The sequence below is a fragment of the Malus domestica genome, chromosome 17 (assembly GCF_042453785.1).
Source record: "Malus domestica chromosome 17, GDT2T_hap1".
NCBI lineage: Eukaryota > Viridiplantae > Streptophyta > Magnoliopsida > Rosales > Rosaceae > Malus > Malus domestica.
In genome coordinates this window covers 6857610-6869626 of record NC_091677.1, presented here as the reverse complement: position 1 = coordinate 6869626, position 12017 = coordinate 6857610, and the positions used below count along the sequence as shown (strand labels likewise).

The window sequence follows — 12017 nt, the reverse complement described above, 5'->3', positions numbered from 1 at the left end:
TCAGTCTGCAAATAAGAACAGCTTTGCTCGAAGAAAAACTGTTGAATTCAAATCATGTTTGATACAAATCATTTCAAAACTGGGCAAACAAAGTGAATAGCAGATTTAAATCACCATACAACTACATCAAATGGCAATAACAAGAGACCTACAAATCGAAAACCAGAAGGTATCTCCAGCTTATAACTATTTACAACCGTTTATTACGTTTGAAATCCATTGGACCAGCAAGCTCCGAATCACACGAATTCATCTCCTCCGTTAAACTCAATGCCAAGTCCACCTTCCCCATCTTCTTCAGGTTCGTGATCAGCGACCGATAAACATACAGGGAAGGACGAATCTCCCTCGCCTTCATCTCATCGAAGAATCTCAATGCCTCCTCAACATTTCCTGATCTTCCCAGGCTCTCAATCACTGCAGTATAAGTAAGCAAATCTGCCTCCACTCCATTTTCACCCATTTCCTTGAAGTAAAACAAACACACATCGAATTTCCCAAGCTTCCTCAAATTGTTCAACACAGTATTGTAAGAAACCACATCAGGGACAATGCCGGCCTCTTTCATAACCCCGAACTGACCCACCAATTCATCAATCCTACCGGCACATCCTAAAATCTCTAAAACAGTGTTGTGGGTGTACAAATCGGGCACGAAAGCAAGAGTTTTCATCTGGGAAAAGATCAGGAGCGCCTTCTCAGTCTCTCCGCATTCGCCAAAAGCAAAGAGAATCCTGTTTATGACTGTCATGCTGGGAGCGGTGAGCTCCATTACCTGCTTGGTTAATCTGAGCAGCTCCGCGCAATCATCCGACTTTGCGAAAGCTTTGGCGACAGTGAGAAAACAAGCAGAATTTAAAGGTTGAGAAGACGCGATTGCGACCTGAAGAAGCTGAGATAGGAGGGAAAGGTCGCCGCTTTCGGCGGCGGCCGCAACCAGCACGCTGTTGAACGATTTGGGGCTGAGGAAAAGGCGGTTTTCGTACAAGGATTCGAGTAACGTGGCGGCGTTTTGTATGGAGGAAAGAATTTGATTCAGGGTAGCTTCTTGCTCTGGGGAAGAAGAGGTCCGAGAGCTGCTGATGAATCTGGTTGCGGTGGAAAACAATGGCGGATCGACTGAGGTGGAGAATGGCGGGGGGTTGTGATTCGGGCGCCGAATTGGAGCGGAGTTGGGGAGGAAAGTGAGAGCGCGTACGTCTGATGCTGCTGCTGCTGCTGCTATGTAGCATCGCAAGCACCTTGAGGAAGAAGATAGCATGCTCTGGATATTCATAGCGGACGGGGTGGGGGGTTCGGAAGTGCAGGTAAGGTGTTTGATGAAATGCCACAGCCGTCAGTCACTGGACTTAGGAGAAGAACGTTGAGGAGCGGCTGCGCGGGTTTTAATAGAAGTGCTTTAAACAAGCCGGCACACTTGGTTTTTTCACTTCTCTCTTGGTTTTTTTGGACTTCTTTCTTTTTGGCCCAGTTTTGCCATTTTGTTGTACATAATCATTTTCCCTGCTCTTGATAGGGAGAAATTCTAAGATCTAGCACCCGGTTCACTTGTACTATACGGCAAGACACAAAAAATCACATATACCTTATCCCTTGATTTTTAGGCCAACACTTGCCCATTCATTGATCCCACCCTCTCTCTCAGTGTCCCTAGTTTGGTTTTTGAACAGAAGAACTTCTAAATAAGACATTATATCTTTATAAAAAGGAGACAGGTTGAGAAAAGTTGACTTCTATTCATTTTCAACTTTTATCTCTTTCGTTGACATGGTTGATGTTTTTAGCTATCATTTATAAAGTTTTTCTTTCAATACAACCAATATTGTAGAAGAGAATTGAATCTAGAACCTCGGGTGCAAACAATAAAAGTTGTTAACCATTTGAGCGCTTAGCTCCTTAACCTTTAGACTGTAGATTTCCAGTCTTGGCTTGGTTCATACAAACAACTACTAGTTGCATACAAAATACAAATGAGTTATTTGCATATATGCAGTACAAATATCATAACTTCAATCCGGTTACAAGTTTGACAGTAAGAAATAAATGGAACCAATGCTCTGCCTAATATATTGCAAGACAAATGGTGGAAACACAGTTCCAGTGTGATGATATATATGCTCCCATCTGGTCTCAAATCCGACTGGTGTCCCTTCCGAAAATAGATCGCCTTCCCCAGTCCGAAACCACCAGCACCCTTGTGCGCCAACTCACTAGCTTGCTGCAAAAATTCCGAGAATTTTCAGCAGAAACCGATATGCTAATGCCGGATTTAAGCTGAGTGAAAGAAAATGTGTATCAGATATTTACCTAGCATATACTGAGTACCAGAGCCACTGAGTGCTCTGGCCAATTGAGACCCAATCTCCTGGAAGATGAGCTGCAGTTTGTTCTCCTCCCAGTGGGGCAAACATCCCAAAGTGTTTGTACCTTCAAGTAAATCATATAAAAAGTTCAGGCCAACGAGCCTAGTAGCATAGCATTGTAACTAAGCACGACATTAAAGTTGGTTGTATGATGGATTGGTGATAGAATTTCACCTGAAGGGTTGAAAGCGGTGGCGTCCAACATCCCTGAACTTGAGGGGACCTTCAGGGTACTTCTCACATTCCTCCATACGATTGAAACAGTCGGCAAGGTAGGCACCTTGTTGAGCAGCTACCTAAATTATTAGAATTTAGAAAACAAAAATAGTTAAAGAAATGGAATATGAGTTAGAGGATAAGGAGATGTGATGGAAAAAGAAGTGAATATAATGAGTTAACCTGGGCAGTTGCCGGAAGATTTTTCATCTGCGAATCTGCTTGGGAAAGAGCTGCTTTAAACGTTTCAATATCGATTTCATCTTTCGGGTTTTTCCAACTATTTTCCAGCAACTCATCAATATTCCTCATATGCTTGCTCTTCAAATGAAGGCTCAGTTGGGGATACCTGACCATGAGGTCCTCCATGACTTCTTGAAATTCCTCTAGACTTAATGTACCAGAGTTGTCCTTATCTGCCTTTCGGAATATCGAAACAATATCATCCTGACAACAAATTGGTATGCAATGACAACAAAATATCATACATAGAATCGGCAAATTCTACCACACAACAATACATGCATCGACACTTTCAACCATACTGCAATGCATGGCATAAGCAGAAAAACATTAAATAGATACCACGACACGGCGTTGATTTACTGTTGCACAATCACCTAAAGCATACACGCCGTCACATCCTTCCACCCTCAGCCATTCATCCGTAGCCAAAACACGCCGATTAGTCTGTTTTGTGCAGACAAATTACATCATTTGATTAATTGAAGCATCAAATCCAAAGTTAAGCTCTCGACTACAATTGGAAACAAGCACAAGTTCGTATCAAACCTGACCAATCTGCTTCATAAAATCGACAATCTCAGGGCGTGGCCCGATACCAGTTGCCCAGAGAACCATCCCATAAGGTATATTTGAAATTTTTCCTGTGTCTCTATCTTTAGCGGAGACTTCCTTATCAGTTAATTTTACGACCAGTGAACCTGTTTTTACATCAATTCCGTCTCGGAAGAACTTCCCTTCAGCAAATGCAGTAATTCTCTTGTCAAACCTGCAACACCAAATTAACCAAGTGTGTAAAAATTAAATTAGCATCTTTAAACATGTAAAACCCTAATACAGAAACCTGTATGCATGCCTTACATGTTCAAAATATGATCACTTGCTTCGATCACAGTAATTTTTACGTATCCTGTAACTGAAGGGTATAATTTGGCTAAATCGTCTTTTACAAAGTCATGAAGCTCTGCAGCAAACTCTACACCAGCTGGACCGCCACCAACACATACAAAACTCAGAAGTTTCTTCTTCTCTTCTTCGCTTGCACTAGGAAGACTTGCCCTTTCAAAACAGTCAATCACAGTCTGTCGGATCCTCACAGCGTCTTCTATTCCCTGCAAATCAAAAGCTCAAACCCAACATTAACACTTACTATTTCTTCATCTTGTAAAATACATTTCGGACATGGGAGGAAGAATAAGTTTAAGTTACCTTCAAGAAATGAGCATATTGCTCAACACCAGGAGTGTTAAATGTGTTTGTTTTGGCTCCCATTGCAACGATCAGGTAGTCGTAATCTACGCTAAACTCAGCTTCTTTCAAACCCAAATTACTGTGTTGGGTTGATCGACAGAGAACTTTCTTATTCTTTGGATCGATTCGATAACATTCTGCTTCCCTGAATTCAACATCTAAACCTTTCTGCCATATCATTGAAACCAAAGAGAATTAAGCATAACTGTCTCATCATATCCAATTAATCAATCATCCAGATCATAAAATTTATACACATTACATGTCTAGGCACATACCTTCTCAGTAATCTTGCGAATTGGTTCAACAATGCTGCGTGCTTCAACCGTGCCACATGTAACACTCGGTAGCAAAGGCGTGAACATGAAATAATTTTTGGGTGACACCACTTCAACATCATAAGAAGAACTCCTCAAATTCTTCAAGAAACTGACTCCAGCCCAACCGGTTCCTAGTACTACCACCTTCTTTTTCCTGCTTGTTTCGGCTTCCTGAGCCGAATCAGCATATACAGTATGGACTGGTTTGGTCTCATGAAATGTTGCTAGGCCTCCCCCACTGCAAATACATGCAATGCAAGTCAGAAGAAATCATGATATGCAGAGTTTCATTTAACATAAAATGCCAAAGATGTTATGTGTACCATATATAATCGGCAAAAAAGATATAAATAAATAAATACATAAATCCTTGCAAAAGAAAGCTACACAAAAACTATGCAAGCTCGTATAAACATTCGTGTTAAAGAGAGAAATTTCATGTGCATGACGTCTGTTCTTTATTAAAAATGAATACAAATTATTATTCTGAAAAATATACCGATATTGACAATCATTGTTTTTTAAAATAAAGAACAGACGTATGTTTCGTAACTGTACCTCACAGTGACAACAACAAGAATCTTGGATAGAGAGGAACGTTGATGGAAAAGCCTCGAGGCTGTCTCAAAGAAAGACTGTCCCCACATTCTGAAACTCAAATTGTTTCTGATTCTTTCTGGAAAAGAAAAGGTTAGAAAATTACAATGACGGATATATTATTTCTGGATTTAGAAGAATTCGAAAACTTGGGGTGTGACATTTTCTAATGGCCGGGCATGTGAGTGAAGGTCCGAGGTCTAAGGTTAGACGGACAATCACTATTTTTTTGGGTCCGAGGTTGACTTGTCAAACCGGGAAATTAGGACACGTGTACCTTGGCCAACAATCCAAGACTAGGTTGTAAATTAATTTGTAATGCTTTCACCATCTAATCAAATAGGGTTTTCTCTGATGATGTATAACTTTTGTAGGACATGAGTAGCCAGTCGATCGGCAAAACACAGACGGTTGGGAAACTATTCACATCGTGAGATTTGTCTCTCGTACTAATCAAATTGTATCATATGAGTATGTGACATTGTGTCTTTTTCTTAACCTCGGTGGTATGAAGGGAATTGTATCATATGATTCTATGACAATGTGTTCATATTGTACTTACCAAAAAACAATTGAGTTAGTTCTATGAACGTTTTCTTTATATAAACTACATATTTGCTACAATAAACTCGACATTTCGCACATTCAAAAGAATTGATAGAACAAGATATTACTGCAGTAAGTTCGACATTGTGACAGTAAACAAATCGCATAAGCAAATGCAAACACTCATTATATGCCACAACAGTGAACCTAGCTAATAAGGATAATAATTTACATGTGCCAGAATGTGCTTTGACCTCTTCAAATACGGGTTGACATGTGCCAGAATGTGCTTTGACCTCTCCAAATACCTCTTCAATCTCTCCCGAAAATGAACGCTTAAAGCATTTGTATAAAACTTACACTACGTTTGGATGAAAAAAATTTAAGATTACCAAGGAATTTTAAAATGACGGGATTTTATTTTTAAGAATTTGTGAATTTTCTTGTTTGGTTAACCTAAAAGAACAATGAAATTGAATACGGAATTTGTTATTTTTAAATTTTCAATCATAGAAATTGAAAAATGACACTTATTTACGTAGAATTTAAACTTGGGAATTTGAGGTCCCAAATTCCAAGTTTTTTTCACGCAGAAATTCTAAATTTCTACGTTTATGAATCCAAACAAGAGAATTGGTACATGTCAATTTATAAATTTTGATTTTAATACAAATTCCAAGTTTATTTCTCTTATCCAAACATAGTGTTATAGTTTGTCGTGGTGTTTTTCTCTAATTTACTATACTATTTTATTATTTGCTTTCCAGTCACTGCTCATGCAACCCCTATTGACCTTCTGGCAAACTCATGGTGACGAAAATGCAGGTTTTTTGGAAAGTGAAGGAGGTGTAGCTTCATTGCCCTGTAGCATATGAACTACCGAAGACGTTGTTAGTCGATCATCTGGCGCTTCTTGAACGCACAAAAACCCTACATGGATCAGGCCGCCATGTTTCCCCTGTTGATCCATCATCACCTCCTTTCCTTTTCCTTCTTTCCACAACTCTCATGACTAATTAAAATTCAATATATATATATATAGATTACTCATAAATTTGCAAGAGTTAAACATAGAACGAGAATAAGTTAGAATAATGTTTTAGTACTTACCCATCCTGCAAGAGTTGCTGAATTTTGAAATCAATAAAAAACAGCATTCTTCTTTCCACTTATAGTCTCCAACAATACTCTGAAACTGAATACATCTAATTTTTCAGAGAAATGGCCATAGCGGAGACATGTATATCCCTATTTGCCACCCAAACAATAGTCCTCTCAGATACTACGTGCTTGGAGTACCATATGCCTATATAGTAGTTTGAAAGCTGACCTGATTTGAAACCTAGCTCGAAGATCCCACCTGAAGAAACAATGGTTGATCACCGCTCAGAGAATTGTTTTCGCTGATGGTGTCAACTGCAACGGAGATACGAGACTTGGGAAATACATGTAATAAAATAATGGAGAACTCGAACAACGAGATTGGTTCGGTATCCATGGCTGCACAAAAAAAAAATAGCAGAAAAGGTAGAATTTAAACTGTACTGCATGCATTCAAAGTCAACTATTTAAGGGTAAATTCATATATTTATACGTCTACAATTTAACCTTCACATTGAAATCTTGTTATACTTGATATTTAATATTGATCAATAGCTGCCATTACGAGAAAGTTTTTATTGTGATCGGAATACGGATGGTACACCACGTGTTTTTATATCATTAGTTGTAAATTTTATTTTTAAGTTATTAATTTTTTAACACACATATTTCACCATTTATATAGTGACACGTAGTATACAATTCTGTGTTCCGGTCACACTACCCATGTCTTTGTGAACGTATGAATATTCTAATGTGAAATTCTTTGTTCAGCTAGACTAGTTAGATTTTGGAGTAGTGTACTTGTTTTTTTTTAAATTGGGAGACGTCAGAAAATTCCCTGTTTTTTCTTTTAGTTTAGTGTACTTGTCTTCTCATGATATGGTTACGTCCACATCTGTAGTTGAACAATAATAAAAAAATCTCGTGTTATTAAGTTGAGTTTGGATGGGAATAAACCATAAACCACACAAACAGTTCCTGTAATGTGTTAAAATGTGTAAAGAATACCAAAAATCCATTTTGTATATACGTGTCTAAGAGACTCGGCCTCGCATTTGAGGGGTTTTTTTTCTCTCTCCGATTGAGCCCTTGAAGTGTTTGTATTAAACTTATAGTTGTCGGGGTGTTTTTTTTTTTTCTAATTTAATACACTATTTTCTCATCTTCTAGCCAGTCACTACTCTTCCAACCCCTATCGACCTTCTGGCAAACTCGTGGTGACTGAGCTGTGGGAAAAACTTGTAGGTGTTTGAGAAGAGGGAACAAAACTGGAATTCCTGTATGTTGAAAAGGCAGGTTTTTTGGAAGGTGGAAGAGATGTAGCTTCAGTGCTCTGCAACATACGAATCACCGAAGACATTGTTGGTCGATCAGCTGGAGCTTCTTGAACACATAAAAACCCTACGTGGATGCACCTCAAAGCTTCATCTGGCCGACATGTTTCCCTTACTGATTCATCAATCACCTCCATTCCTCTTCCTTCTTTCCACAACTCCCATGCCTAATTAAAATGTTGAATTTACAGTCATTTGCAATTGCAAGGCTTAAAAACAGAATGATAATAAGTTGGAATGTTTGTTTAGTACTTACCCATCCAGCAAGAGTTGGTGAATGTTCAAAGTGATAGAAAGCAGCATTCTTCTTTCCACTTACAATCTCCAACAATAGAACTCCAAAACTAAATACATCCAGTTTCTCAGAAAAAATGGTCATATCCCTTGTATACTCTGGTGACATGTAGCCGCTGGATCAATTAATGGTACAAAAAGCAAAAGTACTAAAGTAGTGGTTGAGTAAGGTTTAGATGATTGAAAGCACGTACCATATTGACTTACTAGTGCCAACAACCCTGTTGATATTTGCTTCAGTCTGATTTATCTTGAAAATCTTAGCCATTCCAAAGTCTGATATTTTGGGGTTCATCGAGCCATCCAACAGAACATTACTTGCTTATAGGTCCCTGTGAATGATTTTCTGTCTGGAGTACTTGTGGATGTAAAGTACTCCTTGAGCGATCCCTTCTATAATTCGAAAACGCTTTCCCCAATCTAATTATGTTTTTTCACATGGATCTGATTGGACAGACCATGAAAGCAAATGAGCTAGTGTTTTTTCGATGTACAAACCGAATCAAAGTTGACATCCCTGAAATCAACACTATCAAAGATATAAATCTTAGAAATGATGAGGATATACCAAACAAAAGTTTGTCCAAACTCCGATTGGGCATGTACTTGTAGATCAATAGTAGTTCCTCCTCTTCGACACAGCAACCCAAGAGCCTAACAAGATTGGTATGCTGATGCTTGGCTATAAGCTCCACCTCATTCAAAAACTCCTGATGTCGTTGCCCTGACTTCTTTGACAGCCTTTTTATCGCTACGCCTTGATTTTCAAGCAAAGTGCCCAGTAGAGGAAGGGAAATGCCACAAAGAGAACCACCACCGTACCAATATTACTTAATTGGGGAAAAGGTTACTAAGACAAGTACAAAGAAATTATCATTTTTATCAAGAACAATCAATGTACTTTAGCATTACAAATTAAATGGAAGGGTCACCTTATAAACAGCGACAAAGCTCCCTCTCTGAGTTTGTTAGCTTAAGAGAAGTTGTCTGTAGCAGCTAATATTCTCTTTAAACCGAAAAGTGGTAGTTCCGTATCATTCTTTACACCTCCAGCTCCATAGTTTATTTCAATCCCACCATGCTTCCTCCTGTGCTCCCTGTTTCAGTCTTATTGTTAGAGCATGGATCATTCGTATGTATATGAGAAACAAAGAAAGACTGCTAGAATCCATGCTACTGCGTGTACTTCTATTTGTGTGTGTGTGCGTGCACGTATGAGAAGCAAAGAAAGACCGGCAGAATGGAAGCTATTGAAGTTTTATATATTTATTTCATGACTAAAATTGTTACAAGTTGCAGCATATAAGGAAGAAGAAACGTGAAGAAGAGAGCAGGGAAGATGGCAGCTAAGCCAACATCATGATGACATGCAATCCCTCTAAAACTTAATCTAATATCCTGCTTTTGCTTTACAGCATGAAGAGCCGAAAGCAAAGAATAAAAAACAGTAAGTGAGGGGGGAACCGAAAGTAACAACACCACTAGACAAAAACTTTTTAATATTTTAACCCTACTTTCAATGATGACTGATGACATCCAATACTCCCCCTCAAGCTGGATCCAGTAGGTTGATGGATCCAAGCTTGGAGAGGAGCCTTTGAAACTGATGGGAAGCCAGAGGTTTAGTGAATATATCAGCCAGCTGATCGAAGCTTTTTACGTAATGCGTCTGAATCACCTGCGATTGTACTTGTTCACGGATATAGTGACAGTCGACTTCAATATGCTTCGTCCTCTCGTGAAAGACGGGGTTTGATGCTATGTGCATGGCAGCCTGGTTGTCACAAAATAATGTCATTGGTTGAGCTGTGAACACTCCTAAGTCACATAAAAGTCCTTTTAGCCATATCAGCTCACACGCGGTTGAGGCCATTGCACGATATTCAGCTTCAGCACTTGATCTTGCGATGACAGTTTGTTTCTTGCTCTTCCACGTGACCAAGTTTCCACCAACAAAGGTACAGTAACCCGTGGTGGACTTGCGATCGATTGCGTTTCCTGCCCAATCAGCATCACAGTACCCCATGATTTGAGTGTTGTCATTCTTTGCCATGAGGATGCCACGACCAACAGACCCTTTTAAGTAACGTAAGATCCTTTTGACAAGGTTCAGATGCTCGATGGTGGGAGAGTGCATGAACTGACTGGCGATACTTACTGAATGTGAGATGTCTGGTCTGGTGATCGTTAGGTAGATCAGCTTGCCGACAAGCCTCTGATATAAGCTGATATCCGAGAGTGACGTGCCTCCCAAGTCAAGCTTGAGCTTGCTATCAAGAGGGGTAAGTGCAGGCTTAGCATCACTCATATTAGCATCTTTAAGTAGGTCCATGACGTATTTTCGTTGATTAAGAAATAGTCCCTTGTAAGAAGATGCCATTTCGATTCCAAGGAAATACTTCAGCACCCCAAGATCTTTGACTGCAAATTTTTGTTGAAGTGACTGTTTGAGTGTGGTGATTTCAGCAGCATTATCACCTGTAATTATTAAGTCATCCACATATATTAACACAACTAATTTGCTCGTAGCTCTTGTGCGAACAAATAATGATGAATCTGCATTACTCCTTTTGAAACCAATGCTATGAAGAACGGTACTTAGTTTTGCATACCAAGCACGTGGCGATTGCTTCAATCCATAAATTGACTTATGTAACTTACACACCAAATTAGGCTCTTGGCTTTGAGGGTGTCCTGGTGGCAATCTCATATAGACTTCTTCTTCAAGATCACCATGTAGAAAGGCGTTCTTCACGTCCATTTGGTACATAGACCAACCTTTATTGACCGCAACAGACAATAGAACCCTTACTGAGTTCATTTTTGCAACAGGAGCAAATGTTTCCTTGTAATCCACCTCAAATGTTTGAGTGAATCCTCGAGCCACCAGCCTGGCTTTATGCCTCTCAATCGAACCATCAGAATTAAACTTGATCTTATAGATCCACTTGCAGCCCACTGCCTTTTTTCCTTGTGGAAGTTTGGTGATGCTCCAGGTTTTGTGTTGGTCTAGTGCTTTGAGTTCATCTCTCATTGCTTCTTTCCACACAACTTGGTTATTAGCCTCATAAAAGTTTTGAGGCTCACTGTGACTTGAAATATTGTTAAGAAAGGCAGCATGAGATGGAGTTACCTTTTGATACGACACGCAATTTGAAATTGGATGCCTCGGTTTATATGTGACAAAATCTTGAAACCTTGTGGGAGGTTGTCTATCACGCCGAGGATTGCGTCGAGGTTCTGGGAGGTTTATCTCATCCTCGTTCAAATTTTCATCCACACCTTGAGGATTTTCTTGGTTGCCGTTGTCATCATCATGCACAGAACTATCAGGATGAATACCTTCATTATTGACTTCAATAAGAGGTGTAGAAGATTCATCAATGTGGTCATGGTTAGCACCTCTGTCATTTAAAACATCTTGAGTACAGATTCTTGGTAGAGGAATTAGGTCTAAGATGCACTCCCCCTGACTTGTGGCTTCATGTGATTTGCTGAAAAAAGGGTTAGCTTCATGAAATCGAACATCTTTAGATACAATTATTTTTCTTAGTTGAGGATCATAACACTTATATCCTTTTTGTGTTGATGAATAACCAAGAAAAATACATTTGAGAGCTCTAGGGTCCAATTTATCTCGATGGTGTGACTGTATATGAACAAAACAGACACAACCAAAGACTCTAAGATGTGAAAGGTCGATTTTTCTTCCTTTCATGACTTCAAGTGGAGATTTAAACCCCAAGACT

The 12017-nt window shown here is 39.3% G+C and overlaps 3 protein-coding genes across 7 annotated transcripts; all 3 read right to left on the bottom strand.

Moving 5' to 3' along the window:
* Positions 1-190: 190 nt before the first annotated feature.
* On the bottom strand, positions 191-1276 carry LOC114822698 (pentatricopeptide repeat-containing protein At1g11900-like). Its single transcript, XM_029097665.2, has one exon. The coding sequence runs from the start codon at positions 1274-1276 to the stop codon at positions 191-193; it is 1086 nt and encodes a 361-aa protein (XP_028953498.2).
* Positions 1277-1854: 578 nt separating this feature from the next.
* Positions 1855-5131, bottom strand: LOC103432114 (external alternative NAD(P)H-ubiquinone oxidoreductase B3, mitochondrial-like). The gene is made up of 10 exons (XM_008370277.4): positions 4952-5131; positions 4352-4631; positions 4032-4241; positions 3684-3934; positions 3372-3591; positions 3165-3269; positions 2763-3026; positions 2538-2659; positions 2308-2427; positions 1855-2218 (listed from the first exon to the last, which is right to left on the bottom strand). The coding sequence occupies exons 1-10, from the start codon at positions 5038-5040 to the stop codon at positions 2131-2133; spliced, it is 1749 nt and encodes a 582-aa protein (XP_008368499.3). The 5' UTR covers positions 5041-5131; the 3' UTR covers positions 1855-2130.
* Positions 5132-7645: 2514 nt separating this feature from the next.
* On the bottom strand, positions 7646-9694 carry LOC103432112 (G-type lectin S-receptor-like serine/threonine-protein kinase At4g03230). Of its 5 annotated transcripts, none has more exons than XM_070817735.1 (5): positions 9201-9694; positions 8837-9118; positions 8463-8712; positions 8231-8384; positions 7646-8141 (listed from the first exon to the last, which is right to left on the bottom strand). In XM_070817735.1, exons 3-5 carry the CDS (start codon positions 8561-8563, stop codon positions 7833-7835), a joined length of 564 nt encoding a protein of 187 aa, XP_070673836.1. In that variant the 5' UTR covers positions 8564-8712; positions 8837-9118; positions 9201-9694; the 3' UTR covers positions 7646-7832. The 5 variants fall into 5 exon arrangements, 4 of the variants coding, with proteins under 4 accessions (XP_070673836.1, XP_070673838.1, XP_070673837.1 ...); XM_070817737.1 differs by having other exon boundaries at positions 8837-9025; XM_070817736.1 differs by having other exon boundaries at positions 8837-9365; positions 9455-9694.
* Positions 9695-12017: the final 2323 nt, after the last annotated feature.

Excerpts from the sequence above, each read along its gene's own strand:
- LOC103432112 (XM_070817734.1), bottom strand. The coding sequence starts at position 8,563 with ATGAACCCCAAAATATCAGACTTTGGAATGGCTAAGATTTTCAAGATA. Across the intron at positions 8,385-8,462 it reads GGCACTAGTAAGTCAATATG|CGGCTACATGTCACCAGAGT; the intron begins GTACGTGCTTTC and ends TAATTGATCCAG. Across the intron at positions 8,142-8,230 it reads CACCAACTCTTGCTGGATGG|GCATGGGAGTTGTGGAAAGA; the intron begins GTAAGTACTAAA and ends CATTTTAATTAG.
- LOC103432114 (XM_008370277.4), bottom strand. The coding sequence starts at position 5,040 with ATGTGGGGACAGTCTTTCTTTGAGACAGCCTCGAGGCTTTTCCATCAA. Across the intron at positions 3,592-3,683 it reads AGTGATCATATTTTGAACAT|GTTTGACAAGAGAATTACTG; the intron begins GTAAGGCATGCA and ends TTGGTGTTGCAG. Across the intron at positions 2,219-2,307 it reads TGGTACTCAGTATATGCTAG|CAAGCTAGTGAGTTGGCGCA; the intron begins GTAAATATCTGA and ends GAATTTTTGCAG.
- LOC114822698 (XM_029097665.2), bottom strand. The coding sequence starts at position 1,276 with ATGAATATCCAGAGCATGCTATCTTCTTCCTCAAGGTGCTTGCGATGC.